The sequence below is a fragment of the Ailuropoda melanoleuca genome, chromosome 17 (assembly GCF_002007445.2).
Source record: "Ailuropoda melanoleuca isolate Jingjing chromosome 17, ASM200744v2, whole genome shotgun sequence".
In the NCBI taxonomy this organism is placed as follows: domain Eukaryota; kingdom Metazoa; phylum Chordata; class Mammalia; order Carnivora; family Ursidae; genus Ailuropoda; species Ailuropoda melanoleuca.
Window position 1 is genome coordinate 41,858,890 of NC_048234.1, and position 27,891 is coordinate 41,886,780.

At 38.3% G+C, this 27,891-nt stretch overlaps 1 protein-coding gene across 15 annotated transcripts; it reads right to left on the reverse strand.

Moving 5' to 3' along the window:
- Window positions 1–27,418, reverse strand: ZNF510 (zinc finger protein 510). 15 transcript variants are annotated; one of them, XM_019809423.2, is made up of 8 exons: window positions 27,356–27,418; window positions 24,880–25,125; window positions 24,029–24,087; window positions 21,403–21,513; window positions 19,784–20,588; window positions 7,894–8,020; window positions 7,509–7,604; window positions 1–5,113 (listed from the first exon to the last, which is right to left on the reverse strand). In XM_019809423.2, the coding sequence occupies exons 5-8, from the start codon at window positions 19,784–19,786 to the stop codon at window positions 3,417–3,419; spliced, it is 1,923 nt and encodes a 640-aa protein (XP_019664982.1). In that variant the 5' UTR covers window positions 19,787–20,588; window positions 21,403–21,513; window positions 24,029–24,087; window positions 24,880–25,125; window positions 27,356–27,418; the 3' UTR covers window positions 1–3,416. The 15 variants fall into 15 exon arrangements, 14 of the variants coding, with proteins under 14 accessions (XP_019664982.1, XP_019664981.1, XP_034502938.1 ...); XM_019809422.2 differs by having other exon boundaries at window positions 21,361–21,513; XM_034647047.1 differs by having other exon boundaries at window positions 19,784–19,945; window positions 20,450–21,513.
- Between the last annotated feature and the right edge of the window lie 473 nt (window positions 27,419–27,891).

Here is a 27,891-nt window from a genome sequence, read left to right on the forward strand (position 1 = left end):
AAAAATGCCTGCACTCTACAAAGTTAATAAGAACTGATATGTAGGCATAATTTTGGATTGGGGATTCTAGTTTCTTGAAAATAAATTTTATTTTGGGTGACAAATATTTGAAGAATAGTACTGTACACTTCTGAATATTAAGAACACGTTTCTTTTAGCAACTTTTTAAAATATCCAAAACACAAGTCTTTGAGTGGTGCTCACAGCAATAATCTTCCTTAACTATTTTAATAAATGATGAATAATCATAAAAGATCATTCACAGTATCAAAAGAAAATATGTTCAGATTTCACTTTGACAATTCCACCTCCAGCAAGTATTTCTGAGTGCCTAATATGTAGAGGGTCTGTTTCATTTGCTTGGGATACATTATGAACAAAACATAAAAATCCTGTCCTCAATGGAGGCTTTTTAAAATCAGCATAAAGACCCTCAGTAGGCAGGCAGACAGAAAAAGGACTCTTCCAGGGTCTCTAGGCGTGGCATCTGTCTGTTGGAATAAAAGCCCATTACCTGAAAAGGAGATCAGCCAGGCAGGGAGAAGGGAGCATTCATGGGTATAGCATAGACCATGGTCTATAGCTGATAATGTATGATTATACAGAGAGGTGTTCTGTGGGCCTACCCCAGTAGGGGACAGCAGATAAAGCCTAAGTGCCCAATCATGGCACCCTGTCACCTGGACTTCCAATGACTGACGCAGACTCCTTGGGTGAATTAACTTCATTCTAGTGGTAGACGATCTTGAACTTAATAGCAAACCCAATCACAATTCTAAAAGATTGTACATAAAAAGGGGTATGAGGGAGAGGATTTTAAATATCTTAAGAAACAGAAAAAGTTTTAAGAAAGAATGACTTTATATTACCACCTATTATTAAAACAGCGCCAACAATAACTCTTGACTATTTTTTGGGAATACAGCACTAACTAGTTATTATCTTTTTTGCAGATGCATCTTGGCAAGAGCGTTGGCAGCTCCAGTGTGTGATGTTCCATTTTCAAAGTCCTAGGAAGTATTTATCTTTTCCTGATTGAAACACTCATCAGTGAAAAATTCAGTATTAGGCTACAAAGATAGAATATTTTGGCTTATATAAGGTATTGCCAGCTCTGATTCCAAAAGGAGCATATGTTGCTAACAGAATGTAGAGAATGGGTCAAGAGCGGTCTTTATGAATGACAATTTAGTATGCGAACATATTTGAAATCAGTAGGAAAGAGATGAATTATCAAATGGCATGTGGAATTGAATATTAATACAGAGGGGAAACAATGTAGATTCTTACGTCAAATGACATAAAAGGAAACACTGGGTATAGAGAGACTTCTACTTTGTATGCAGTTACGATGGTGAACATTTTGCTCTGTCAGTGTGATGATGGATCCGGGCAGCAATGTTGGCAATCAGGATAGCGAAGTCTTGCTCAGCAGCTTAAGTCCAGTCAGTATTATCACAGAATAGGGCACCTAGTTCCACAACTCAGATGTGCGTAGCAGCTGACTTTCCCCCCACAGTTCACACACCAAAGAGTGCTTTTGTCAGCCTGCAGTTTTACTACCAGTGTGCCAAAAAGCTAGGCACAGTAAGAACCAGAGTCAATACAAACGCTGCAAGTCTCAAACGGAGTACCTGCCGTGTTGAGAACACCCTTGTGTCCTGGCCTTTGCGAGGAGCAGCCACATCAATGTTGGGGTCTGTATAATGGCACTGAGACTGGATAGTCAGTGTCCGGTGATTCCTACTAGCCTGCCACTGGCCCAGGCCCCATCAGAGTAACTTCTACGAATTGAGGGCCCTACTGAGCCAGCAGCTTTGCTTCAGGCAGCAGAGTGGGGGATAGGTTTCCTCTGTAAGGGACAGCTGCTACAATCTGATATACAGCTGAGATACTACTGGGACCAGGACAGCTGTATTCTTAAATATACCATGTGCATCTTACACATGAGGCTTTTGTCCTTTGTATCTTGTTAGCCAGCTGAGCCCAAGAGTAAGCTAATAGCTGCTTTACAAAAGAAGTATACTTGGTAGCCTTGTTAGGGTATCAAGTCAAACCACCCTTCTCCCCCACATCAAGGGCATCTCCTTTTGTCAGAAATGCCAATCAAGAGAATGCCTAGTCACAGAGATTGAAGTACAAAGTGGTCATTAAGGCCTGCGGGACCTGAGATATCTTCTTTACACAAAACTCTTCCTGACTGGAGAATCCCTTCTGAATTATGGGAAGGGGAAGTACAGCATATAACACGTTCCTACTACACTTTCAGATTTAGAAGTAACCACAGTACACTGCACTGGCTTAAAGGGCCCCAATTTATTCACAGGGTCACATTCATTTCCCTTGCCTACTGTAACCCCTGCCCTAACATTATTTTCTAAATCTAGATACTCCCTACTTCCATGTAAAGTGGTAAGATGTTGACTTGGGCACCTGTATCCCATAAATCCATACAAATTTGAGCCCCTCTCCTCCCTAAAAGTTCCCCAAAATACTTGGGTGGGTTCCAATGGTCATGGGTCCCCAATGGAGACGAGAAGCTTTCCTTCCCCTAAAACAGCTGATATTGGGGCATATGGAGGTACAACAAAGTGTGAAGGGAGAGTGGCTTCATGACATTAAAGAAGCATTTACTTTACTTGCACAGGTGTGCTCACATTTCAACCAAAAATCTTCCAATCTTTTAGGTTCATCGAAAGCCCTATAAGAGGTGGTATCTAATCTATTTCATTACATTGAAAAGAGATTTTTTTAAAATGAATTCTCTGATGATCTTTGAGGGACTCCTCACACCAACCCTTTAAGAAGTGTTATCCCCACTGACTGATGTAAGCTTGGCTTATATAATAACTTTCTACCTCCCCAGCAGAGGGATGGCTAAATTATGTTCAAAAGGAAACAGACGTAAACATGTAAGAGCTCAATAGAATACAAGCTTACTGCTTGATCACAAATGTTCAAAAGGTTAAGATGTGAACGAGAATTTTGTTTCACATATTTCAGACACCCTTTTACCTTGCAAAAGCTGTGCTGCCATGTTAAAGTATGATACTCAAAGTTGTCTTGGGTCATCTCCATTTTATTCTGACAGCATCCTAGTAGTTTGTCAGTGAGGTCTTTTGTCACAAATGGATGTGGCATAAAACATGAGCATCCATAGTCCCAAAGACCTACACAGAGGAAAGGGAGACCGGGAAATTTTGGGTGTTATCTGAAGGACATGGCTTCATTCAAAAGGGCTCTCCATAGTACCTTGAAAGAAATATTAGTCTGTGTATATTCTGATATACTTTCAGGGTTGCTTTTTGAATAAAATTCTCCCTACATTCGTATTTATATGGTTTCTCTCCTGTGTGGGTTTTCTGGAGTCAAATGGCTTGGTCTTTCAGCCATAAGAATTTTCCACAGTTGTTATATCAATAGGGTTTTCCTCCTCCCTGAACTCTCTGGCAAACATTTAAAGTTGACTTCTTATACAATTTTCCAAATTCATTACATTCATAAGCTTTCTCCCCACTGTGAATTCTCTGATGTATTCTGAGGTTTGATTTCTGGCCAAAAGTTTTCCCACATTTGTTACACTGAAAAGGTTTCTCCCCTGTATGAATTCTCTGATGATCACTAAGGATTGCCTTCCGGACAAATTTTTTCCCACATTCATTACATTTAAATGGTTTCTCCCCAGTATGAATCCTCTGATGCACTCTAAGGGTTGATGTCCGGGCAAAAGTTTTCCCACATTCATTACATTTAAATGGTTTCTCTCCTGTGTGTGTTTTCTGATGTTGAATGAGATGGTCTTTTCGCCAGAAGGATTTTTCACATTCATTACATTGATATGTTTTCTCACCACTGTGAGTTCTTTGATGTATTCTGAGGTTTGACTTCTGACCAAAAGTTTTCCCACATTCATTACACTGAAAGGATTTCTCCCCTGTGTGAATTCTATGATGATCTCTGAGGGTTGACTTCTGAACAAAAGTTTTCCCACATTCACTACATTTATAGGGTTTCTCTCCTGTATGAATTCTCTGATGTCCCCTGAGGGTTGACTTCTGGACAAATGTTTTCCCACATTCATTACACTTGTAGGGTTTCTCTGCTGTGTGAATTCTCCAATGCGTACTGAGGTGTGACTTCTGGGAGAAAGTTTTTCCGCATTCATTACATTCAAATGGTTTCTCTCCTGTGTGAGTTCTCTGATGTTGAATGAGATGTCCTTTTTGAAAGAACGATTTACCACATTCATTACATTTATAGGGTTTTATCTCAGAGTGAGTTCTCTGGCGAACTTTGTGGGCTGACATCTGGCAGGATTTCCTATTTTCATGATATTCAAAGGTTTTATCCCCAGTTTGTGTTCTGTCATTACACACCAACTGGTTCTCTTCCGTGGCAATTCTCTGAAGTTGAGTGAGGTGTGACTCCTTGTTGAAATTATTTCCACTTGCATTACATCCATTATGTTTCACAGCCATGTTAAATTTATTGTGTTCCTTGACAGCTGATTTTCCACAGAAGGGTTTCCCACATTGGTTAAGAAGAGAATGTTTCTCCCCTATCCCAGTTCTTTTATAGTCAAAGATAGTTGTTTTTTCACTTTTCCCCCTAAATTCATCATCTTTATAGGATTTTTCTCTTGTGTGAATACTCTTATGTGTAACACAAGCAGCCTCATTATAGAAGACTTTTCCAATTTCATTATATGTAAAAGCTTGCTCCAAAGTTTGACACTTTTGATTCTCAGGAAGATTTTCCTTAAAACTGAGAGCTTTCCCATTTTTATTATATTCACGAAACTCCTCTCCAGTATGAGTTCTCTCAAACTTAATTTTGAAAGACAAATTTTCACATACACTATAACAATTTGTTTTTTTTGTTGAATAGGTTCTATTATTAATGATAAACTGGGAAATATTTTGCAAATTTACTCCCCATGAGTCATATTTACAGGATATTTTTGTTGAAACAGGGGCTAGGTGCAGATTAAACTGTTTTCCCAAAACTTCCTCTTCCTCTCCAGTCAATGGTTTATTATCGATGAATATTATTTCCTGCAAGTGTTTATCTTGGATTTTCTTGTTCTTCTTCATCAGGTCATCTCCGTAATCTTCTAAAACAGAGATAAATTGTAAATATCTTATGAACCTTACATTTCTTATGGGTGGGAAATATATAGCCTATATTGCATTTCATTTTTTGGTTTTCCAAGATTAAATAATTTGTGTGTGTGTGTATCCTCACCCTCCTTTAAGAAATATTGAAATAGTGAAAATGAGAGAGGAAATTGGTAATAATTACACATCTGCATTTTTGGATTGTGATAAATTGCATTTTCCTACCGGGGTGGAGAAAGAATAGAAATTAGACATAAAAGTCTAATGGTTATTTTAGGAGACAGGAAAACCAGATAATGGGATGAACACAATGGGACTATATAAACTTATATAAACTTAAGTACAGTAACAAAAGAATTAGGAGATAATGAGCACTGATGGACAAGGCCCAACAGGGGAAGAGTTTGCTTTGAGGAAATATAGTCCTACGCTATCTAGGCTATACTGATAGAATACTCAAGAGTCTACTACTTTCAATTTGATATCCCTTATTTCCATTCAATTCTTCAACATCAAATCAAAATTGATAGTACAACTTCCCTCATGATTAAATGAAAAGTTTATAGCTCAGGATCTAACCCATCCATAAGTCACAGTAATACAAACAAGTGTAAAACTGATAAAAGGAAACTCTATTCTTGCAACTGAATTAGATTCACTGCTCAATTCCTGCTGTGGTACCTTTATTTTATCAAAATTGAATGGTAAGTGAACCTGATCACCTCATCCTAAATTTCCACATTTCAATTTGATATGTGGGGTATATGTATTTTATGTATGCATGTAAGCTCTATGTCCAATGTGGGGCTTGAACTCAAGACCTTGAGATCAAGAGCTGCATGCTTTACTGACTCAGCCAGTGAGGTGCCCCGAGGGGTGTGATTTTAAATGGGGTATCATGGAAGGCCTTGCTGCAAAGATGGCATTTAAGAAAGGTCCAAATCATTTATGCATTCTAGATGGCTGTCGTTTGAGGGTTTTATGAGTTGTAAATACCATCTGCTATTTTTGGTTCATTTCTTCACTCTCCTAAGTATGAAACATAATTTGTATCTGCATAAAACTTACATGAACAGTTAAACAGTACAGAGGGAAAACTAATATAATTAGAAACCTTGTCAACCTGAAACCAATACTACACTGTATGTTAACTAACTTGAATTAGGAAAAAAAAACATGTCAAGAAACAGAACAAAAAAAATGGCTCTGCAAAAATCCCTATTTATCTCTGCCCATTCACTACTCTCCTAATATTTATATAATTGTTTCCTTGATTTTTTGTGTGTGCGGTTTTACCACCCATATATGAATTCCTAAAAATGTAATTGAGTTTTGCATTTCTGACATTTACATATAAAAATAGCCACACATGCATATTTATATTGTTTGGTTTCTTTTGCTTAAGATTATGGAGCTAATTATCCTTAAGGAATACAACTCTTTCTTCATTCTACTGCTGATGAGCCCAATTTTTAACAAAAACAAACAATACTGCCCTAAGTAAATACTGTTTTATTCACCCTATGGAATATAATCATGCCTTTCTGTAGGGTATATAGTTAGGAAAGGAATTCCTTGCTTACAAATTTTTTTTTATTTTAAAGATTTTGTTTTATTTATTTGACAGAGACAGCCAGCGAGAGAGGGAACACAAGCAGGGGGAGTGGGAGAGGAAGAAGCAGGCTCCTAGCACAGGAGCCCGATGTGGGGCTCGATCCCAGAACGCTGGGATCACGCCCTGAGCCAAAGGCAGACGCCTAACGACTGCACCACCCAGGCACCCCCCTTGCTTACTAATTATGTAAAACTTTAACCTGATTTGGTAACATCCTCCTGATTACACAGTGGTTTTACCAGCTTACATTTTCCATCAGTAAGATTCTTTACTATTTCACATCCTGATCAGGACTTGGCTTTCCCAAATTTGTTAATGTGACATCATACCATGTGTCTCTCATCTCACTTTGTATTTACTTTTGCATTCTGTGAAAGCTAATGAGAGACCGAACACATTTTCAAAGATTTAATGACTATTTAAAAGTTCCTGTTTGGTCTTTTGCTTATTTTTCAAATGGGTTGTCACCTTTTCCTACACTGACTTGTGGAAGTTTTTACACTTTCAGGGTACTTATCCTTTCTAGGTTACTTGTATTATATTCATATTCTGCTTCTCTATGGCTTGTCTTCTCCTCCTTTTAATGGTATCTTTTATAACACAGTCCTCAATTTAATGTAGTCAAGTTTATTAATCATTTTCTTCTGATTGGTGCTTTTTGTGCCTTTAAGCCTAACAGAAAAGTCTTCAAATACAAAGGTGTTTAATGCCAAACTGACCTTCTGCAGTCTTAAATACCCCAAGAGAATTCTGTCTGCTAGTGCTCAGGAACTCACCTTGGCGGCTCTGGTTTGAGAATTTTTCCTCTAAGAACCAAGGCTCCTCTCCTTGCTCCAACTTGACGATTACTGCTGGTTTGAAAATGCAGTTCCCTGTACACAGGGAACAATGGAGTATTTAGGATGGATGATGAGCTTTTCAGTTTCCAAAGTGTAAAAAGATACAGCTTCAGAAGCAGCACCCTGAAGATCCTGATTTGAACTTATCATGGGGCATTGACAAAATGCTTCTTTTATTCTTCAAAAGGGGCTAGTCAATTTTATACTCCTGAATGACATGCCTCAATAACATTAAAATCTAAATAAAATATTCATATGTATTGGTGCATAAAAAGGAAATGCCTTCTATATGCTGTGATGAGGGTTAGGCTTATCTGCTCACCCACTGACACTAGGTTGTTGTAGTTCTCCAGCATCACATCTCTATACAGTGTCCTCTGAATAGGACCCATTTGCTGCCACTCCTCTTGGGTGAATTCCACAGTCACGTCCTTGAATGACACTGATGCCTGCAAGAGGACATTTCTGCTCAATCTGAAGGGTTCAGAATTAGGTGACATAGAAAATACCCCTAAAAACAATTCTTATGTTCACTGTAAAGAATTTAAAACAAATCAATACAAAGGATGCGTATTTTGAATCTAACTTTAACTTATAATGTGGAAGCATTCAATGAGTAAAAATATTTCTAACTTAATTTTTATGTATTTATGAGTTCTATGCACATATTTTAAGTATATTAAACTTTGTTTTAAAAAAATTTTTTTAAGCAAAAATGATAGATTCCTACAATTTTTATCAAACACCCCAATATACTACCCTGAGCATATTCTAGGGTAGGGGTCAGCAAATTATTACCTACCAAATCTAGCTTACCACTTTTTTAATAAAGAAAGTTTTCCTGCAACATAACCACACATACCCAATCATTCTGCATTGTTCATGGTAGCTTTTGTGCTGTAACAGCAGAGCGTACTAATTCTATCAGAGACCTTATGACAATCAAAATTGAAAACATTTACTATCTGATCCATTGCAGACAAATTTTGCCAACTTTTGGACTAACCAATCAATTAAAAAAAAGACCAACAGCATAAAAGCAACAAAGAAAACACAAATAACAGAGAGGAATATATGTAGATTGAAAATAACAGGAAGAAAAAATATACATAATTATGAGCCATAAAAAACAATAAAGGTAAGAAAATATGATAAAACATATTAACTACTTATGATCCTTTTAACAGAAAATATAAAAAACATAAGGTGGTATGCATTTGAAAACTTACCTTCCAAATACAGTCAATTTTCATTATTCACAGATCCTGTATCTGCAAATTCACCTCACTAAAATATACTTCTAACCTCAATACTCATGATTTTGCAGTATTTATGGACACTTGCAGAAAGATAAAAGATTTAAGTGTCCACCATATTTTCCTAGCTGGAGTGGAACACGATAATGCTTTGCAAAATGTTCTTTTTGCAGACTATTTAGCACACTCTTTAGATTTTTGTGATTTTTCTTGTGTTCCCCCACCTGTGTAATGCAGAAATGCTGTCTAGTGTTCCTGAGTGCAAGGTTGTGATATGTCTTAGGGAGACCAACTGTGTTAGATAAACTTTGTTTGAGCATTAATTAGGGCGCTGTTGGCCGTTAGTTCTTATTCATGAAACAATATATTAAATAAGGCATTTTTAAACAGAAACACACATAATACAAGGTGATATGCTGAATGGTTGACCAAAATGTCAAAATGTTTTGACTAGAAACTCGAAGGAACTTAACACTGTATTTCCCCCAGGAGCAATGACTCAGTATCCGCTAATTTAACGTTCATGGTGATGTTAGAGACAATAACCATTGCAAATAGTGAGACATCAATTATGTATAACAAAAGTTGATAGAAAATGAGACAGATGGATCCACAATTATAAGTAGTTTTATAAAAGTATAAGTAATTTTAACACAACTCTCAACTCACAGGGCAAGCAGACTGAAAAAACCAATAGAGATTTAGAAAGTGGTCAGCAACAGCCAAGGGGGAAAAATCTGGCTTGCTGGGTTTTTTTGTTTGTTTTGTAAGTAAGGTCTCGTTGGAACACAGTCCCATTCATCTGTTTATGGATTCCCTATTGCTGCTATGGCACTACAACCGCAGAGTTCAGTATTTCTGAAGAGACCACATCTCCCACAAAGCCTACCACCTGACATTTACAGATGAGGTTTGCTGACCACTGATATAGAGGGTTTAAAAGACATAAATAACCAATTTGAGTAACTGAAACATACAGGATAACATAATCATAACCAATTATTTTCTAGTGCAGTTTGCATATTAAAAATAAAGACAGTAAGTCTGTCTCACCAAATTAGAAAAGATTACAAACATACAGTGTGGCTTTGGGATTTTAGCTCAGAGATGTAGAAAGCTGAAAAGAGCAATACTAACATCCTTACAACAAGAACAAAGCTAGGCAGATTGAAAATTAAGGTCTTCTTTTTTCTTTTATTCATCAGAGAAATGAAATTGCTTAACGAATAAGCAGTCTGAAATCAGGAGAAAGAGAGGCATCTGTAGGGAGAATCAGGACCCATTTGTTTGCTTACTGGACCATATGCTACAAAACTTCATATAAGATGATAGAAAGATAAAGCTAGAAAAATTTTAACAAACTGATAAAGGCCACATGTGCACAAATGTTAGAGTGTGAAGTTCCTGAGAACGAGGTGTGTGTCACAGATATAGTGTGATTTCTACCTTTTTGTGATATTTTCTCTAAGAACCTAGTCTGTGCACAGAGAGGACTGGGGAAGAATCTCGGGTAAGTCCCTTCCTGTGCCATGGGTACTCGCTAGTCTACGGGAAGAAAAGTCACTGCTAAATCCACTCAGATCTATATCACTTATTTAGGGAAAGCTCAATAAAAAAAATAACTTGAGGCCACTGGTGGTATCGCCTTGCAGTAAGGGGACAGCAGTAGCAGACCCTACCAAATGCTACCCAGACCCCTCTGCCCTGTCTCTCCTAGGTAATAAAATACCTACATGGTGAGATGCAAGTTCTTAGTGCCTAAAACTGAGATTAAATTGGAAGATAAGCCCCAGAGAACTGTCATTATTTGACTTGTCTGGTAGCTCCCTGAACATCCCATTCATAAGTCAAAGCTCACCTACTGCAAATAGAATTTTCTCTGGGGGCATGACATTAATTAAGAAAGAAAAAAACACCATGGGATATTCTTTACCATCATGGCTACCTCAGGCAGTTTGTAACATTTAAAGGAAACAACAGTCTAATTAAAAAGCTTAGGAGAAGTTGGAGCAAGATATATACAGAAAGGGCTTTGAAAAGCTCAGACATTTCTCTGGGAATCTAGAAGGTGGTACACATGCCCTGGGCTATGTGTATATTCAGGAAAAATCTGAGAAGGTACTAAACTTGCCTCTCATTAACCTTGGGGCTCTGTGAAAGAAAAGCGAAGGTGAACTCAAGATAGTAAAATGCCAAGCTAACTGTTGAAGGCATGCCCCAACCTATACATGGAGCATCTTAGCAAAGATTGGAGCCTTACTGGTTACAAGCACTTAAGGAAATCATTGTCCAATTATTAGCTGACTATTTAACCAATGGTGTGGGGATGTCCACACAACAAAGAATATAGGTTGTACAGAATCCATTCAACAGGGTCACTAAACAAATGACAGCTGTGGTGGAAGTGGTATTCTGATGATAAATAACACATTATATTTTAAATGTCTAGTTTTCAACAAAAATTTAAGACATACGAATAAATGAAAAAGTTTCAAAACTATATATGAAAGAGTGTAGAAACTGTCTTTGAGGAAGTCCAAACATTGGACTTATTAGATAAATACTTTTTAAAAAAGATTTTATTTAATTATTTGAGAGAGAGAGCACGAGTGGAGGGGGCACAGAGAGAGAGGGAGAAGGAGACTCCTCACTGAGCAGGGAGCCTGACACTGGGCTCTATCGCAGGACCCTGGGATCATGACCTGGGCTGAAGGCAGATGCTTAACCAACTGAGCCACCCAGGCGCCCCTAGACTAAGACTTTCAAAAAACTGTTTTAAATATATAAAAATAACTAAAGAACACCATATCTAAAGAACTAAAATAAATGAATACACATGCAATGTAAATAAAGAATATAAATAGACAAAAATAATATATAGCTGATGAAAGAGCAAGCTGAAATTATGGAATTTGAAAACTTGAAATATTGAAGTACAATAATTGTAAATTCCCTAGAGGTCTCAATAGCAGATCTGAACATGTAGGAGAATCAGCCAATTTTGAATATAGACCTAATGAGATGATACAATCTGAGGACAGAAAGTAAAAACAGGGAAAATGAACAAAAAGCCTCAGTGACCTGTGGGACACAACCAAACATCCAAATATAGCAACATACACATGAGAGGAATAGGAGGGGGAGAGAGCAGAAGGGGCAGAAAAAACAATGAATCTTGAAAGCAGCAAAAGGGAAGTGTCTTATCACTTCTAAAGGCTCCAAAATAAAGTTAGCAGTTGATTTGTCATTGGGAACCAGGGAGATCAGAAGGCAGGGGTATGACATATTTACAATGCTGAGAGGAAGGTCTATCAACCAAGACTTCAAAATTCAGCAACAGTGAAGAAGAAATTATGACATTCCCAAATAAACAAGGACTGGGGAAATCTGCCAATAGTACACCTACTATATAAGAAATATTAACAGAGAAGTCATTCAGGTTGTAATGAGAATACATTAGATAATAACTCAAATCCACAAGAATAAAGAAAACGATGTAGGTAAAAGTTACTACACAGGTGAATATACAAAAGGCACTGTAAGTGTATTTTTTTTGTATTTATTTTTCTCCTATATGATTTCAAGAAAACTGCATAAACCAGTAATTAGAGGTCTCACACAATGTATAAAAAGGTAACTTAGATAACAACAGCATAAAGCAGAAGGGGATGGAACTATAGAGAAGGAAAGTTTTAGAATATTTTTGAAATTAAGTTGATATTCATCTGAACAAGATCGTCACAGTTAAGATGTTAAAAGTAATCAACAAGGTAACCACTAATAGAAAAAATGTGGTATAGGCACAAGGTAATTAAAATGGCACACTAGGAAATATTAATTCAAAAGAAAAGAAGTAATAGTGAAGTTGAAAAACAAAAAGGACTTATTGCACACTGAAAAGAAATGTCTAAATGGAAGACATACCTGCTACTCATCAGTAACCACAGTAAATGTTAGCGGCTAAAAACTTAAATTAGAAGGCAAAGACTGGCAGAATGGATTAAAAAAACATTATCCAATTGCTATCCTGTCTGCTAGACACACTTTATATTTTTTTTTAAGATTTATTTATTTGAGAGAAATAGCAAGTGAGAGAACACAAGCAGGGGGAGGGGCAGAGGGAGAGGGAAAAGCAGACTCCCCATTGAGCAGGGAGCCCCATATGGGGCTTGATCCCACGACTCTGGGATCATGACCAGAGCCAAAGGCAGCCATTTAACTGACTGAGCCACCCAGGCACCTCCCATTTAAAGACACAATAGCTTGAAAGTAAGACTGGTGAAAAATATACTATGTAAACAGTAACCAACAAAGCCCTGGACTGCTTATAGTAGGACTAGAGAAAATATATTTTAAGACAAAAATAGAGAATAAGGACATTTTATAATGGTAAAAGTGTCAATACATGAAGATGATATAACAATTATAAACATACACATACCTAAAATACAAATAAATGAAGCAAAAACTGAAAGAATTAAAAAGACAAATGATTCAACAATAACAGAGATTTTAAAGCCCCACTTTCATAATGGATAGAACTACTAAATAGAAGACCAATATGGGAAAAGCACACTTAAACAATACTATATCAACTAGACCAAGATGGATACAAAAATAGGTATCTACAAGAACAGTCAGGCCAACACCCACAGCATACACATTCTTCTCAAGTACATATGGAACACTCCCCAGGATAGATTATACATTAGGCCACAAAACAAGTCTCAATTCATATTAAAGGTTAAAATTATATAAAGTACCTCCTATGACCAAAATAAAATGAAACAAGAAATCAATGAGAAGGGAAACTGGAAAGTTCAAAAATATGGGAAAATGAAACAACACTCTAAATAAACCCCCAAAAGATCAAAGAATACTAACAAGGGAATTACAAAATACTTTGAGACAAATGAAAATGAACACAACATACACCAAAACATACGAGATACAGCTTGCAGTGCTCATAGGGAAATTTATAGCTGTAGCACATTTAAAAGGATCTCAAATCGATAACCTAATTGTACACCTTATGGAACTAGAAAAAAGAAGTGTGAACTAAACCCAAAACTAGCAGAAGGAAAGAAGTAATAAAGATTAGAGCAAACAAAAAACAAAATAAAGAACAGGAAAACAACAGAATCAACTAAACAAAGCTGGTTCTTTGAAAAATCAACAGAATTGGTGAACCTTTAGGTAGAGCAAGAAAAAACACTCAAATTTACTAAAATAAGAAATGAAAGTGGGGGACATTACTACTGACATTTCAGAAACAAAAAGGACTATTATAGAGTACTATAAACAACCGTACACCAACAAATTAGATAACCTAGAGGAAAAGGACAAATTCCTAGAAACATACAAACTATTAAAGTTGACTCAAAAAGAAACAGAAAATCTGAACAGATCCACAGAAGGAGACTGAATAATTAAAAACCTCCCAATAAAGAAAAGCTTAGGACCAGATGGCTTCATTGACGAGTTATACCAAATGTTTAAGAAGAATTAATACAAATCCTTCTCTAACTCTTCCAAAAAATAGAAAAGGGAACACTTCTTAACTTATTCTGAGTTACTTTGAACTAAAGACCAATATCCTTTATGAATATAGATGCAAAACTCAACAAAATACTAGCGAACAGAATAGCAGCATATTAAAATGATTATACACCACGACCAAGTAGGATTTATCCCAGGAATGTGAAGGTGGTTCACCAAATTAAATCAATCTATGTAACATACTACAGTAATAGAATGAAGGAAATAAACCACATGATCATCTCAGTTGATACATAAGAAGCATTTGACAAAATCCAGTACCCTTTCATAATAATAAAAAAAAATCACTCAACAAAATAGGGATAAAAGGGAACTTTCTCAACACAATAAAAAGCACTCGCAGGGCATCTGGCTGGCTCAGTCGCTAGCACGCGACTCTTGATCTCAGGGTTGTGAGTTTAAGAGCCCCATGTTGGGAGTAGAGTTTACTTGGGGAAAAAAGTACTTACGATAAACCCATAGCTAACATCACACACAACGCTAAAAGACAGGATGTTTTCTTCCAAAAATAAAAAAAAATATGATAAAGATGCCTGCTGTATCCAATTCCATTTATTATACTAGAAGTTCTAGCCCAAGCAAATAGGAAAGAAAAAGAAAGACATCAAAATTGTAAAGGAAAAACATAACTTGTATACTTGTACACACGTCTTGAATGTTAATAGCATTATTCACAACAGCCAGAAGACAGAAACAATCCAAATGTCCATCAACCAATGAATGGATACACACAATGTTGTATATCCTTACAATGAAACGTTGAAAACATTAGGCTAAGTGAAAGAAACAGGTACAAAGTCCACATATTGTACAATTTCATTTATTTTAAATGTGCAAACGAGACACCTCTATAGTGACAAAGTTAGTGGATGCCTTTGGCTGGGTTGGGGTATGTTGGGATTAGGGGGGTGATGGCTAATGGTACAGAGGTTTTTGGGGTTTTTTTTTAGGTGATGAGAATATTCTAAAATTGATTGTGGTGATGACTATACAACACTGAATTGTATACTTCAGATGTATGAATTGTATGGTATGTGAATTATATCTTCATAAAACTAAAAAAAGGACACTAAAAATAGGATTATTCAGATTTTCTTATACCTATTAAAGAAATTGAATTTATAATTAAAAACCAGCTACAAAGAAATCCCAAGGCCAGGCTGCTTTATAGGTATATTTTCTCAAACATTTAAGGAAGAATAACAACAATCTTAAACTTCCAGAGAACAGAAAATGAGGACGCACTTCCCACCTCATTTTATGAGAGCATAATAATAGTATTGATGCCAAAACCTGACTGAGACATTACATGAAAGGAAAAGTTCAGGCCAATTATCTCTCCACTAATGCACATTCAAAAATACTAACTGAAATATTAACAAATTGAATCCAGAGACATATTAAATGATAGTATTTTATGACCAGGAGGGAATTATCTCAGGAATCCAAGATTAGTTAAACATTGATAAATCAGTCAATATAATTCACCCCTTTAACAGAATTAAGGAAGAAAATTATATTATTATCTCACTAGATGTAGAAAAAGCACTTCACAAAGTATAACATCCATGTACAATTAAAAATTCAGAGGAAACCAAAAACAAAACCTCCTTATTCTAACAAACAGTGTGTATAAAAATCCTATAGTTAAATCCAGACTCAATGGTGAAATATTGAGTACTTTCTCCTTCAGGTGATGTATAAGAAAAGGATTTCTATTATCATCACTTGTATTCAACCTTGTACTAGAAAGACAAGAATAAGGCTTAAAAAGAAATTAAAGATATAAAGATTGGAAAGGAATAAGTAAAAATGTCTTTATTTGCAAAAGACAAGATTGTGCATATTTAAAATCCAAGAATCTACAGGGGAACCTGGGTGGCGTCCGACCCTTAGTTTTGGCTCAGGTTGTGATCTCATGGTTGTGAGATCAAGCCCCAAGTCAGGCTCAGCATGGAGTCTGCTTGAGATTCTCTCTCTCCCTCTGCCCTTCCTGCTCATGCTCTCTCTCTCTTCCTCTAAAATCAATCAATCTTTGAAAAAAAAACCCAAAGAATCTACAAATAAATTACTAGAAAAAGTGAACTTAACAAAATAGCTTGATAAAAGATCAGTATTAAAAAATCCAGTTTTTTAATAAACCAACAATAAATTAGAAAATGAAACGTAAAAAACAATATTATTTATAATAGGATCAAAACAGGGAGGCCTGGGTGGCTCAGTTGGTTGAGCATCCAAGTCTTGATTTAGGCTCAGGTCATGATCTCAGGGTCATGAGACTGAGCCCCATGTCAGGCTCTGGGCTCAGCGCAGAGTCTGCTGGGGATTCTCTCTCTCCCTCTGCTCCTCCGCCAGCTCAGGCACATGTATGCACTCTCAATAAATAACATCTTTTTTTTTTTTTAAAGATTTATTTATTTATTTGACAGAGATAGAGACAGCCAGCGAGAGAGGGAACACAAGCAGGGGGAGTGGGAGAGGAAGAAGCAGGCTCCCAGCAGAGGAGCCTGATGTGGGGCTCGATCCCATAACGCTGGGATCACGCCCTGAGCCGAAGGCAGACGCTTAACCACTGTGCCACCCAGGCGCCCCTCAATAAATAACATCTTAAAAAAATACTAAAACAAAATAAATCAAATACATAGGAATAAATCTAATCAAACATGTCAAAGACTTCACCTCTACTTTTGAAAAATTACCCAACCAGATTTTCTGTGGAAACCAATGAAATTTCTATGAAAATACAAAGGACTATAAATTAGCCAATAAATTTTTTGAAGAAGTAAAACTTTAAATATTTTACACTTCCATATTTCATGACTTATTGTAATGCAACAGTAATTATGACAGTGAAGTACTAGGAAAAAAAATTGGATCAAAGGAAGAGAATACAAAGTCTAGATATGGACCTACATATATATATGGTCACTTGATTGACAACAGAGGCCCTGTTTTAACTCAGTGGACAGAGGATGGTCTTTTCGACAAACAGTGCTAGTGCAACTGGCTATCCACATGGAAATGTGAATCTTGACACTTACCTTATACCATACACAAAAACAATTCTAGGTGGATCAAGCTCAAATAATCAAGCATCTGCTAAGAACACAGGAGAATATTTGTGTGATCTCAGAGAAGAGAAAGATCTTTCAAAGAGACACACAAAGAACTATCTTTAAAGAAAACATTGATACTGACCTTTATGAAATTTAAGAACTTGGTTTACCAAAAGACATTACTCAAAAAAAAAAAAAGCCAAGCCACAGAATCCAAAAACAGTTGCAACATACACATCTGACAAATGAATTGTATTGATAATACAGAAAAAATTGACTAATCAATATAAAAGCAAGGATTCTAACTAAGAGAACTTCTTTACATAAAAGAATATCTACATGGTCAAAACACAAATAATGTACTGAAATTAGTATTTATTACAGAAAAGCTATTAATTTCAATGAGAGACCACTATACAGCCACCAGGATGACTAAGATCAAAAAGACTGACTGTAGCTAGTGTTGGTGAGAATTTGGTACAGCCAGAACACTGGTGGCATAAATGGGTTCAACCACTTTAGAAAGCTAATTGTGGTATATAGTAAAGCTGAACATATGCTCAGTCTATGAATCAGCCGTTCTATTTCTAGGTATAACCAAGGGAAGTGAAGATACACCAACAGACACAAAGGAATATTCACAGCAGCTTTATTCATTATAGTCCCCAAATGGGAAAATACAAGTGAAAAAACTCACCAACACATGAGAGCAAACAAATCATCATACAGTCATATAATGAAATTCTGCACAGCAATAAAAAAGGAAGTAGTGAAACACAGCAAGACTGATGATCTCAAATGTTACATACAGAGAGACAAGCCAGACCTCCCCTTCCCTGTAAGAGTACAGATTATATGATTCCATTTACATGATGTTCAAAAATGAAGTTATCCTATTTTTTTTTTGACATGTGATATTAGAATGGTAGTTGTCTCTGCAGAGCAGAGCAGTAGTTATCACCTAGAAATTGGAAGGAGGGAAACTTCAGGGGTGATGGAAGTGTTCTTCATCTTAATCTGAGTGGTAAATTACGTCTGTACGTATGTGTATGTATATGTAAAAATCCACCCAGTTCATACTTAAGAATGCATTTCACTAGTATTAAAACTATACCTCAGTTAAGGAAATAAATAAAAAGGAACAAAGAAAGAGTGCAAATAAGAGAAAAATTAACAAAATTTTACAGTTAATAATTTAGGAAGGTAGGAACATGTCTCTTACATTATCCCTTTGTATCTTTCCATAAGTTAAAAATTTCCCAAAATGTCACTAGTAAAAATGAAAGAACCTCGTCTGGTAGACAAACTGTGTCCAAAGACAAATGACAAAACATGGAAATATAGGTCACACGTCAGAAAAAGGGTTAATTCTTTAATAATTAAAGAGCCGTTAAAATTAGCAAAAAGGAGGAAGGCTGATTAACAACTACACACACACACACACACACACATTCACACACAAATGACTTAGAAATACACTAAATTGTGCACAATCTCAGCTCTCACACACTTCTGGAACAGGGATCATCATCATTCTGCCCTTGTGTCAAGAAAAACTCCAGAGTCATCTTGTCTTACTTCACCCCTTTCACATACTGTTCGTACTTCCAAATTAAAAGGAAAACTGATTTTATTGCATGAATTTCTTCCCCATGTTCTATGTCAGAACTCAGATGAAACCAAACCCTTAATGATGGCATCCAAGGACTTCTAGTGTTATATGCTTTTTGTCTGACACAAAATGCATATATTGAGGTTGTTAGGGTAGGCCCTAACCCAATTTGTACAGAGGGAAGATGGTGTGAAGACACAGGGAAAAAGCCCTCCATAAGCAAAGAGAAGAGGCCTGGAACAGACTCTTCCCTCACAGCCCTCAGAAGGAACCAACCCTGTCCATTCCCTGATTTTGGATTTTCAGCCTTCACACTGTGAGAAAATAAATTTGTTGTGTAAGTCACCCCATCTGTGGTACTTTATTATGAAAGCCCTAGCAAACTAATAATATACCTAGTCTAGTTCCAACATTTATCTCAATCTCTATCTCTTATTATTCCCTAGGAGGAATTCCAAAGTGTAATATGCAAAGATTCTTACTGGACCCTGGATGCTTTGTTTAGGCCTTCATGTTGTTCCCTCAAAATGCAGTAACCTCCCTCTACTCTGCCCCAATTAAAATCCCACCCATTCTTCAGGACTGACATGATCCTTTTCAACTACCACCTTTGACCAACTAAGCCTACAACATCAACCTGTCCTTTCCGTGACAAATTACAAACCCTGATGCCAATACAGCTCAAAAGATCGATTAATCAGCTAATGCCTTTAATTATAACTTGTTTACCATGTATGAGGAAGAAATCTCCGCATTATTCCCAGCACCTCCTATGTATTATCTTCTCCAAGCGGATTGTGCTTGCCCACAAGAATTTAGTCCTTCTTAAAAGCATACAAACAGTCTGGAGGTGATCCGGTCTTAAAGAGGAGGGGGCTAATTGACAACATTCTAGAGAAAACACAAGACAGGGGTGTCAGGAAAACTTCTTGGAGAGTCCTTCATTCAGAAGAACAGGCCTTTTTGTCATACGTAGAACAAGTCTGCACAGGTTTCTAGGACAAAAGATAGTAACTGCTTGGGCTCTGCCTTGTGAGAAATGAGACGTTTTTCCGAGAAAGATAGAAATCCAAATTCTTTCAGTGGCCCAATTCCATATAGAGAGGGAATACTCTTTTATTCAAAAACAGTTTGATGAGCAATCTCAACCAGAGAAGCTGAGGACAAGAAAATCGTGTTGTTTCCTGCATGAGGAAACCAAAGCTGACTCGTGACAGGTCAAAAGTAAAGAGCCAGACCTCACATCCATTAGAATGGTCACTACCAATACAAGAGCAAGTGCTGGTGAGGATATGGAGTGACTGGAATCCCTGTGCACTGCTGGTGGGAATGTAAAATGGTGCAGCTATTGTGGAATGGAATGGTGCCCCCTCAAAAAATTAAACACAGAAGTACCACATGAGCCAGCAATTCCACTTCCGGGCATATATATCCATTAGATTGGCAGTGTCCCGAAGAGGTATCTGTGTACCTATGTTCGTAGCAGCATTATTTGCAATAACCAAAAGGTGGAGGCAGCTGAAGTGTCTGTCACCTGATGAAGGGACAAATAAAAAGTAGTATATACACACAATGCCGTATTACGCAGCCCACGAAGGAAGGAAATTCGGATACATGCTAAACACGCATGAACTTTGAGGACTTTATATGAAGTGAAATAAGCCAGTCACAAAAAGACAAATACTATATGATTCCACATATACTAGTAGGGAAATTCACAGACAGAAAGTAGAATGGTGGTTGCCAGAGACTGACTGGTAGGAGGAATGGAGAGTGGTTGTTTCATGGGTATAGCTCTAGTTCTGCAAGATGAAGAATTCTGGAGATTGGGTGCACAGCAATATGAATGTACTTAATGTTACGGATATGTACAGTTAAAAAATGGCTATGATAATGGGCAGTTACAGTTCTACACGTGACCAGAATTGTGTGCTGTGGAAGCAGATAACAGATCCCTATACCACAGTGGGGTCAGGGAAGGGAGGATGAAATGAAGGTAACCAAGAACTTGTCTTGCTATAGTGAGAAGACAAGATATTATAATCAGTTGTGAAGTTATTGTCTTTATATATGTCTTTTGAAAAAGTGATCTGTTTTGGCAGCCATCACGTTTTCATTTTTATCTTTATTCTTATCCCTCTTGATAGCTTGCTAGGTTGATTGAATCAATAAAGCAATGAGTATAAAAAAATGGCTATGATAAATTTTATGTTATCTGGATTTTACAACTAAAAATAAATGAAAACAAAGAAAAAAACAGTAAAGAGCCAGGTGTTTTAGTTGTACAGGGTGCCGTAACAAAATACCATAGACTGGGTGGCTTAAATAGCAGACATTTCTTTCCTCACAGTTCTAGAGGCCAGAAGTCCAAGATGAGAGTATCGGTTCTGGTGATATTCTCTTCCTGGCTTACAGATGGCCACTTCTTGCTGTGTCTTCACATGCCCTTTGCCTGGTGCCTGTGTATGGAGAAACAGAGACAGATCTCTGTCTCTCTCTCTCTCTTCCTTTTCTTAAAAGACCATTAACCCTATTAGATTACTATCCTACCTTCATGACTTCACTTAACTTCATTCCCCCCTAAAAGCTCTATTTCTAAATACAGTCACACTGGGGGTTAGGGATTCAACATATGAATTGGGGGGGGGCACATAATTCAGTTCATAGCCTCAGGTGAACGGAATGAGGACACGGTTCTAAAGGTCAATCCAGAGAAGACAATGAGAAGATGATATGATGTAGTCACGAATAGGAGGATGTGTTTAAAAAACTAAATGAAGTTTGGTTTGCTGTACAATAAAGTTACATAGTCAATTTTTTAATGTCACATTCCCCACTAGATTGTGAACACTATTTGGAAAGAAAAACATCTGTATTGTTTAAACTTTAAGTATAGCGCATGTCACTTCCTTGGAACATCTTAGCTGCTCAATAAACAGTTGTCAAAAAAGTGAGAGCACCAATAAAGTTAAAAAAAAAAAAAAAGACGTAGGAAGGGGTAATGTCTCCAAAGCCTGAATGTTATTCCGAGGAACTGGGCATTTTATTGTGTGGGATGCCAAGTCACTGAGGTGATTTACACATGGACGAGACATTACTTCACTAACATTTATATGAACTACCCATGTGGAATACGTGCTTCAGTAGGTGAAGAAAGAAGTGGGCAGGTTAGTAAAGAAGCTATTCCGGCAGTTCAGGTGCGAGACCATGAGATAGCAGTAGGAGGAATAAAGTAGAGGAATGCATTTAAAATATGTTAGGTTTGACCATATAAAATTGCTGTTATCTTTGACAAACAGGAAAAGCAGGAAGACATGGTTACACACCAAATGTGCCAGGAGTTGAGACAGTGAGGACAAGAGAAGCCAGGATGTACTGCACTTTTGTGGCTGGTGTCTGGCTGACTGGGGACATATCAGCTAATAGGGAAAGATGAGGGAAATTAGTTTGGGAAGGACTGTAATGTTAACTTTTACTTTGAATCAGTTTTAGATACCTACACAGAGATGTTGAGTCAACTATGTCTAACACGACAGCCACTAGCCACGTGTAACTATTTAAAACAAATTAACAATTTGGTTCCTCAGTCACACTAGCTGCATTTCAAGTGCTCAACAGGCATATGTGGGTAGTGGCCAATTTGGGACAATGCAGATACGATTGTTTTCATCATCATAAAAAGTGCTGTTGGTGGGGCATCTGGGTGGCTTAGTTGGTTAAGTGCCTAACTCTTGATTTCGGCTCTGGTCATGATCTCAGGGTCATGAGATCAAGCCCCATGTAGGGTCCCACACTCAGCTGGGAGTCTGCTTGGGGTTCTCTCTTCCTCTCACTCTACCTCTCCCCCTGCTTGCATGCTCTTTCAAAAAAAACAAAACAAAACAAATAAAACAAAATAAAATTTTTTTTAAAAAGTGCTATTGGTTCCAGTGGGCTGCAGAGCCACACTTGTGGGAACTAGGAAAAACATCACTGTTGAAACCAGAGTGGGGATGAAATGAGTCAAGAAGACCAGCTAGAAAAATAGTGAGGAGGAGGAGAAACTTGTGATGAGACATGTGAAAGGGCAAAAGAAAGATGACTCCATGAAAGAAACAGGCAGGACGGCAGCAGAGGCCATCACAGACACTAACACAGGACACCGTCCAGAAGGACAGGGTAGGGGCAGAGTCAGGCACTGCAGACAGGTCTGGGAGGTAAGGACGAGGCAAGACCCACTGGACTTGACTGTAGCTAGGTCACTGGTAAGTGCCGGTCACAGGCATATGAGGAGAGACACCAAAGCGTCATGCAGTAGACTACAATGTGAATGGCAAGTGTGGTAGCATTTGCTAGAGAATAGAACTTTCAGCTCTCTGCTGAACAACTTGTTCGTGACAGGTACTTGAGAGAAAGATTTACACAGAGCTATTTTCAGGACATGAATGTACCAGCTATTCATGCTGACCTCCAGTTAGTCTAAGTATTATCTCTGGATCTTTCAGAGTGATCAGAAAAAGGTCTACTATTTTTGTTTTATTTACATGGATAACTGTATTAACGAAAGCCCTACTTTGGCAATGCGCCCCTTACTTCCACTGAGGAAAAAATGGAAACATTTTACAACGATTTCCAGGTTGTTATTGGAAAGATCTTCACCTACCTGAAGACCAACAAAGACATTTTCCCTGACTTTCGTGACTTTAGATTCCATGAGGAAGGTTTAAGATTCTCATCAATGCAAATCTTGAAACAAATACTGTCTGACTCTCTGCCATGGCTATCAGAAAGGTCAGGAAGACATCCGCACCTGCACTTTGGAAAACCTGTAACTTCACAGGACTGCATCTACCCACATGCCAACTCTGCTGTACTACTCACCTGCTTTCCTCTACGTTCCTTGAATGGTTTTGATCCATTTCAATTTCTACTTTTCTATGTTAATCAACCACCTATAAAATCCATTATAAAAAAGGGTGTATACAAATAACTCACCTGAGATGTGTTCATTTTCTGCTGTTGTTGGGAGAGTACAGAGAACTGTGACAGATATGCTGGGGATAAGGAAAGAGGAATGCAATTATGAAAGGTCTGGTGAGCTTCCACCAGTTGCCTAAAAATCTCACTGCACCAGCTGGGGAAAAGGCCTCCCTACATAAAAATGTTCTGTTGACCCTCAAGAAGGGGCAGGAAGCACCACGTAGAGACAGCACTCCCAGAATATGTAATACATCTCTGATATGATCACGTGGATATAACCCTGCTGTTTTTCACTGGTGACTGTAACTTATTTCCTATTAATTTTTAAAATGTATGCCCCCCTCAAACTAACAAAAAATTAAAAGAGGGTAATATTAATATCGTATTATTTATACTTTGAGTTAGAAAATCAACAGAAAACTGTGGAAGAAAAGATCCTTAGTGCCAAAATATTTTAAAATCATTTTGTTCTTTTGGTAAGACTTTTGATGAGACACTTCTAGTGACTTACGTGTGATAGAATGAACTGCACTGTGCTTTGCTCCTAGCTCTGTCCTCGGTGACCAGGGGACATACATCTCAAGCTCCATTTTTTTTTTAAAGTTTCAAAAAAGTCAGAGATAGAAATCCCCTCCGATACTGTCATTTTACAATTCTGTATGTTCAGGATAAAGGAAGCCTCCGCCTATCTCTAGATGCCACTTGTGATGGACAATGTGAGAGTGGCTCAGAATCTGGAAAGAGGGAAAAATGAGGAAAATGGGGGGCTGTTTAACAAGGACCGAGACTGAATTTCCTTGGTTCTGGCTGTGGCTTTTCCTATATGGCCTGATAGTCACACATCTCTTTCAATCCCAGCTCACCACCTTCTGCAAGCTGGTCCAGGTGACATCACCAAGTCTGGCTCTTTCTGGACAAGGTAATTAAGAACTGCTTCTGGTGGAGCAAATTAGGACCCACTCTTTTCTGGGTTCTTCTGCATGTTCTGAAGCTCTGGTGAGGGTGGTTCCTGTCAGATGAGCTCTTCTTCCCGGTGGGACTCCTGTGCCCAGGGCTCCTCTCCTGTCTCCCACACAAGAGCTACTTTGTTCCAGACGTGTTGAGACTTAGGCCTAGGAAACAAATTCCTTTTAGTTGAAACTTTCGAGAGCAAAGTTTCTCAACTTCAGCAATGCTGACATTTTGGGCTGCATAATTCTTTGTCATGCGGGGCCTATCCTGTGCATTGTAAGATGTCTAGCAGCATTTCTGGCCTTTAGCCACCAGACACTAGTAGCACTCCTCCTTTGTTGTGACAACCCAAATCATCTCCAGCCAGTTCCGAAAGTCTTCTGGACAGCAAAATCATCCTGGTTTGGATCCACTGGTGTAGGGCCTCAAAAATTCATTAGAATGCTCACCCATTCCTGCAGCCACTAACCATATCCCACTATTTAACATTTGAAATGTGGCTACTGCATGTTGAATCATGTTTTGTATATACTGAGATAAAGAGCATGTTCTTAAAACTAACTTCTCATATTTTAGCTTTTTGGTTTTTTTTTTTAAGATTTTATTTATTTATTTGACAGAGCACAAGCAGGGGGAGGAGAAGAGAAGCAGGCTCCCCGCTGAGCAGGTAGCCTGATGCGGGACTCGATCCCAGGACCCTGGGATCATGACCTGAGCCAAAGGCAGAGGCTTAACCGACTGAGCCACCCAGGCACCCCATACGTTTTAGTTTTTAACGTGGCTACTAGAACATTTAAAATTACATATGTGGCTCACCTTATCTACTAGACAACACTGCACTACAATATCAGACTGTGCCTTCAGAAGACAGAGATAGCCTGGACAGCATAGAAAGTGCCAGGAGGCTCAGTCTTACCCCGCTGTGGAGACATGCCAGAAACCCTGGAACAGATACACCTGCCACAGAGTGACATTTGGCTCATGTTGACTCTACAATCATAGTCCTGAGAATGGGGGGGGGTGGGGACATCACTCTACTAGTGCTGTGAAGGCTGCAATGCTGGGTTTTGGGTAGGCAGGATATTAGGAATAGCTGAATCTGGGAGCAAAGTATAGCTGTATTTACATCCTGGCTGCCTCACCTTTTTGACCTTCAGTCTGTAATGTCATTCTTTTGAGTCCGTTTTGTTTCTTTCCTCTCTCTGTCTCCCTTTTCTTTTCTTTAAATTATATGGTTAATACTACGCAAAGAGAACAGATGTCCATCAACAGATGAATGGATAAAGCAAATGTGGTGTGTGTACACACACACACACAATGGACTATTACTCAACCATCAAAAAGGATGAAATCTTGCCATTTGCAATGATGTGGATGGAACTAGAGGGTATTATGCTAAGCAAAGTAACTCAGAGAAAGACAATTATTGTATGATTTCACTCATATGTAGAATTTAAGAAACAAAACAGGATCACAGGGTAAGAGAGGGAAAAGTAAAATAAGAAGAAATCAGAGATGGAAACAAACCATTAGAGACTCTTAACTATGGGAAACAAACAGGGTTGTTAGAGGGAAGGTCGGTGGTGGGATGGGGTAACTGGGCGGTGGACATTAAGTGGGGACACAGGATGTAATGAGCACTGGGTGTGATATGCAATTGATGAATCACTAAACTCCACCTCTGAAACTAACAATACATTATATGATAATTGAATTAAAATTAAAAAAATAAAATTATATGGTTATACCTATAAATAGGGTGGCTGTAAAGATTAAGTTAAATACTAAATAAAAAAGAACAAAGTGTATTCCAATATGATGGGAGCCAACACTACGTGTTGGCTTATACCTTGTACCTATTAGTGCTTACTCACTAGCACTTAGTTAAATGCTTTATGGATGACAACTTACCTCTTTCTGAACAACACCACAAATTTTTACTAATATCCTTATTTTCAGATGAGAACCTGACTTACGCCCAAGTGACAAAGGAGGAATTACCCGATCTTTCCGGCTTTTAAGCTCAAGGCCAGGGCGCGCTTTACGCCGGGTTCACGGTTGATGTCCAATATCCGACACGTGCATTACCCTCCCGCCGCCAGCACGAGGTCTTCCCAGGGCCGGCTGCAGTCAGCGCCTGCACTCCAGTCCACAGGGAACATCTTCCTAAAGCACTCCTCCCATCTGGGCCCCTGGAGCCCGCGGGGCTCGGCCCCGTCCCCAACCGCCTTTGCCAAGTCTAGATTCTCGCCCGGCTCCGGCATCAGCGGCGGGGCTCCCGCCTCGGGGAGAGCGGGGAGCTCCCGAGACGTCCGGGTCCCTTCCTCTGGCCACACGCCCACCCCGCCCCCGCCAGGCGCGCGGAGGCCCAGGAACCCCCGCCCCTCTCACCTGAGGGCAAACCGGCCGCACCCCTACGGCCCGAGAGAGCGGAAGCAGGGAACTGGGGTTGACTGCACATGCGCAGGGAAAAGTCCAGGATGTCCGTTCCTAGAATGCCGCGCGGGGAGCCACGGCATCCAGGACTACATTTCCCATGAAAACACCGCGACTCCTGGCCGGTTTGGAGTGTGTTGGAGCCGCCGCGGGGGCGGGGAGGCCGGGCTTAAAGAGGGTGTAATAAGATTAATAGCGTGTATTAAGATCTGGAGCCCGGATTCTACCAACACCCCAGAGGTTATGGGTTAAACTTTGACATAAGATGAAATACAATATGTGGTCATGGATCAGATCCTGGTTGGAGAAAACAAGAAGACGTTTAAGAGCTGGGGAAATTGGTATATGGATTGGATATTAGAAATTTTAAGGGAAGTTATTGTTATTTTTGTTAATTGTGGTAGTAACATTGGGATTATGCAGGGACGTTTGCTTTTTTTAAGCGATGTATATTAAAATACTTAACATTATATTACACATTTGTAATTGAA

Bases quoted from the DNA above. Each gene is read 5' to 3' on its own strand.
- ZNF510 (XM_011236609.3), bottom strand. From the start codon at position 24,995: ATGCAGAAGAACCCAGAAAAGA. The intron at 24,088-24,973 runs GTGGGTCCTAAT...CCTTATCCCCAG, and splicing joins GCAGAAGAACCCAGAAAAGA to CATATCTGTCACAGTTCTCT. The intron at 7,605-7,893 runs GTGAGCAGATAA...CCCTGTGTACAG, and splicing joins CAACAACCTAGTGTCAGTGG to GGAACTGCATTTTCAAACCA.